The 4161-nt window shown below is 42.9% G+C and overlaps 1 protein-coding gene across 1 annotated transcript; it reads left to right on the top strand.

Annotated features, from left to right (window-relative positions):
- Positions 1–220: 220 nt before the first annotated feature.
- Positions 221–1938, top strand: LOC146716960 (TBC1 domain family member 2A-like). Its single transcript, XM_085470339.1, has 4 exons — positions 221–391; positions 476–661; positions 1286–1407; positions 1737–1938. The coding sequence occupies exons 1-4, from the start codon at positions 221–223 to the stop codon at positions 1936–1938; spliced, it is 681 nt and encodes a 226-aa protein (XP_085326465.1).
- The last annotated feature ends 2223 nt before the right edge of the window (positions 1939–4161 follow it).

The following is a 4161-nucleotide window of genomic DNA, read 5'->3' as shown; positions in this document are numbered from 1 at the left end:
CTGCCTCCAGGCAGGTCCAGCTGGACCTTCACCGAACCCTGACGACCAATCAGCACTTCTCCTCGCCGTCCAGCCCCGCCCTCCAGCCCCACCCTTCAGCCCTGCCCTCCAGCAGCTCCGCCGCATCCTTCTGGCCTTCTCCGGGCATAACCCTGCCATTGGCTACTGCCAGGTACTCAACAGGTCAGAACAAAAGTATAAATTTTATATCTGAGTTCTTATGTGGACCCGCCTTCCAGGCAGAACCTCACCTTCCATCAATGTCCACAGGTTAGCGGCCCTCGCTCTGCTGGTCCTCCAAAGTGACGAAGACGCCTTCTGGTGTCTGGTGGCAGTGGTGGAAGCCATCATGCCTCAGGACTACTACACCAAGAATCTGGTGGCCTCTCAGGTCAGCAGACACACTCACCTGCTTGCCTGCTGTGATCTGTTTTAGTGATCAGTGAGGCTGATCTCTGTGAGTCTTTGTGCTCAGGCGGACCAGCGCGTGCTGAAGGACTTCATGGCGGAGAAGCTTCCTCGCCTGGCATCTCACTTTGAGGATCACAACATTGACGTCTCTCTGGTCACCTTCAACTGGTTCCTGGTGGTTTTTGTGGAGAGTCTGCCCAGCGACATCCTGATGCCTCTGTGGGACGCCTTCCTGTATGAGGGTACCAAGGTACCATACACCCGAACACACCATGACAGAAATGCAGACAACACTTGAATGCACCACAGTAGTGTCCATGGAAACAAAAATCATTTTGTTTTCACCTTTAGATGTCTTTATTTACATTTTAGGAGTAATAAGACATTGTTTACTAAGCATGGGGAACTGTCATGTGACATGAAATAGGAGTGGGAAAGCAGATCATTCTAGTAACGACCTCACAGTCTACCACAAGCAGCGTAAATCCAGACGATGAGCGGGACAATGGCTTTGGGCTTGTTTCTGCAATGTGACAAATGCAGCACAGCTTTTACATCGTTTGTCTCAGGAAATAAAATCACAGTTCAGACACAGAAATATATACCACACAGGGATAAATGCTGACAACAGCTTCAGCCACGTAGATCCAACCCAAAAGTTTAATTTAAACTTAAAGCTCAACTACCAAGTAAGTTAATATTATCTGGCAACTGAGGAACCAAGTGGCTTATTGGAAATCGATCAGAGCTGTAATGAGTAAAGGGCCCAACTGCACCACAACTGAAAGAGTAATTTTATGACTCACCTCCTCAAAGTTTCCAATTAATTGTGTGGCGTGAGTGTCCTGTTATGAAATGCGTGTCTGTGCTGCAGGTGATCTTCAGATACACTCTGGCTCTGTTCAAATACAAAGAGGACGACATCCTGAAGATTCACGACAGCGTGGAGATCTACCAGTACCTACGCTTCTTCACAAAGACCGTCTCCAATGCCAGGTACGCACTCGCCTCCACCCGCCTTAATCTACGAGCTGTTACACTCTCAGAAGTGTAGCGGATGTAGCTGTTGAATCTTTGAGCTTCAAACCCTTTTTACTGAAATTTTGTGAGAAGTTTAAATTTCCCTGATCACAGTAACAACGATTTAAAGATTTTTAAGTATCTGCAGCTCTCGGATACATGTGGTCCAGTCAGTCCAGTATTTCCTGCTCAAACTGCAGTACCTGAAGTATCAAGCAGCATAAAACAGAAACACTCAAGCTGATCAGTTTCCAGTTCCTCTGTGTTGGTGATCGAGTCCTTTCCACCTGCGTGTGTCCATGCAGGAAGCTGACCAGCATCGCCTTCAACGACATGAACCCATTCCCCAGCCGGCTGCTGAGGAACAGGCGAGTGCTCCACCTGGAGCGCCTGCAGGCGGAGCTGCGTGAGCTGGAGGAGCAGCACAAGGAGTTCATCACCGAGAGCGTCGTACGGAAAGACAAAGAGCTCGACGTCATGGTGAGCGAGGACGACGAGGACCTCTGATCACACGGGACGCTTCAGCTGCTCACTTCGAGATGACGATGAGTTTTCCATGAGTTCAAGAGAATTTTACTAAACCGGCTGTTAACTGGTTTCCTTCACACTAAACACAGGATTGTGTCAGGTTCACCATCTCTACTAACACTACAAGGAAACAGACGCATACAGATTTAACTGCATCACATCTCTGAAACAAGCTTGCAGTAAACAAATGTGTACTGTGTTCACGTGTGTAATAAGTCAGGCTGCAGAAATGTGCAGATGTATTTCAGTGAATTCATTTGGATTAATATGTGATAGCTTATTTATTTCATTGCATCTTTTGCTTTATACCTAAAAATGCGTGACATTTCTAAATGTAGTCACATCCCTATGAAACATGGTTGATTATCAGCTGTAGTCACAGCTGGTGATAAAGTAATTAAATGTCCAGCTATTCAAAAATAGGGCATTCTGCACAATGAGTACTTTTTGGTACTTGAAGTATATTTTGATGCTGATGCTTCAGGGCATTGTGCTGCATTGTCGAAGCTCTCTGGGCTTCCGGTTAGAACGACCTCACAGTGTTTTATTTTGATCTGGTGTAAAGTGCATTGTGCAGAAATGACAGCATGATAGTCACATGATAAAACTGACTTTTCTTTTTTTTTTTAATTTTACTGGGTGTGCATCTTGTTCAAATGTCTTTTTCAGCATTTGTACATAAATATTCTGTATATAAATATTTGATTTTCATTTATTTTACAGAGTCCTTTATTTTGTTTCACAAATATGACATTCATGTCAAATGACATCTGCAGACTTTATAATGACCAGCAGGGGGCAGTGTATTGCAGTCTATGAGAACATTTACTGAGACCTGTTTCATGCACTAGTTTCATGTCTCATTGAATCCAACATGATGTTGATTTTGTAAATTAAGGTCACATCTTCATCACATCTAATTTCAAAACACTGATCAATTTTTTAAAAAAATGAATTCCATACCAATTGCAGGAATAAAATAGGAATAAATAACAAACGAGAAATACATACAAAACAAGAGAAAGGCACACATGAGAGAACAGGTCACATGACAGCACAGCATTATCTACCCACAATTTGAACTAAATAACAGATAGCACAGGCAATGAAAACAAACGGAAATCAGAATAAATTTAAAAACTTTTATTGATGTTAACTTGAAGTGCTGAATTAGCCCTGTTGTCAGTTCAAATCACTTCAATCTATAGCGCACTTTAAGGTCTTTAGACCTTAAAAAGTAATACACTGCAAGGTAAGCTTGCAGCATCTTACTTTAAGGTCAACTGTGAAACTTTGTGGAAAGCCTGAGACAAGTTGATGAGTCAGTGAAGCGCACTTCCTTCTGATGACGGCTATACTGAGGTGAGTTTTTAAGCATATCCTGAACTTTATTCATTATTAGACTTCTGACACCTGGCAAATAAACTCTCACGCGATATGAGAACATAACAGCAAAAAGCCAGTAGCTGGTACATGAATGGATAAAAATTGGATCCCTCTTAGATTGAATTGGTTGCCCTCTTATATTATGTTGTTTTGAACCTAACCGCATCCACTGAATTAATGCAGTTTTCAGGACAGTAAAAACAGAGAACTCTGATATACACAATTTCTGATTGCTGATAGTGTTTCTTAATGCAAAATGGGCTTCCATTTAAAATGCAATTGCTTTATGTTCGATCTTTAGTGAAGAAGGGTCATTTTTGATTCTGTGGACAAGGGATGCAAATGGAATGTGAAGGCAACAGGTAGTAGGGTGAATTAGGGTTTCGTGTGGTCTTCAGTGCATGAATTTTATTGCCACTTTATTTCAACTTTTTATTAATATACTCAAAAGAAAAACAAGAACCACAAAGGAGATTCTTGTGATTCTTGTTTGTGCTATCTGTTTGTGAAAGAAAGCACATTTTACCACATCATACTGTGTTTGCTGCCATTTATTTTACTCGTCCTGCCTGAGTGTCTGGGCTGCGTTTGTCTGTGCACCTTTGTTCTGGCCTTCTGCTGATGGGTTTCACATGCTGGGCTTTCCCTCTTGGTCCACACCCAGCAGCCTGCTGCTGACCACACACAGCCTACAAACTGATCCATCCATGCATGCATGGCCTGGTTATTGTTGAGTTATCACCTCCAGCTCCTTGCTCATAACCAGGTAGATACTGGGCTGGGCCTGATCTCTGAGCTCAATAACAATGACAAAAA

Source organism: Copadichromis virginalis, linkage group LG2 (assembly GCF_057382275.1).
Source record: "Copadichromis virginalis isolate Kocher_CV1m ecotype Utaka linkage group LG2, C_Virginalis_male_GT1.1, whole genome shotgun sequence".
NCBI classification, from domain to species: Eukaryota; Metazoa; Chordata; class Actinopteri; order Cichliformes; family Cichlidae; genus Copadichromis; species Copadichromis virginalis.
The sequence above is the reverse complement of the archived record's forward strand: the minus strand, read 5'-3'. Positions and strand labels throughout refer to the sequence as shown.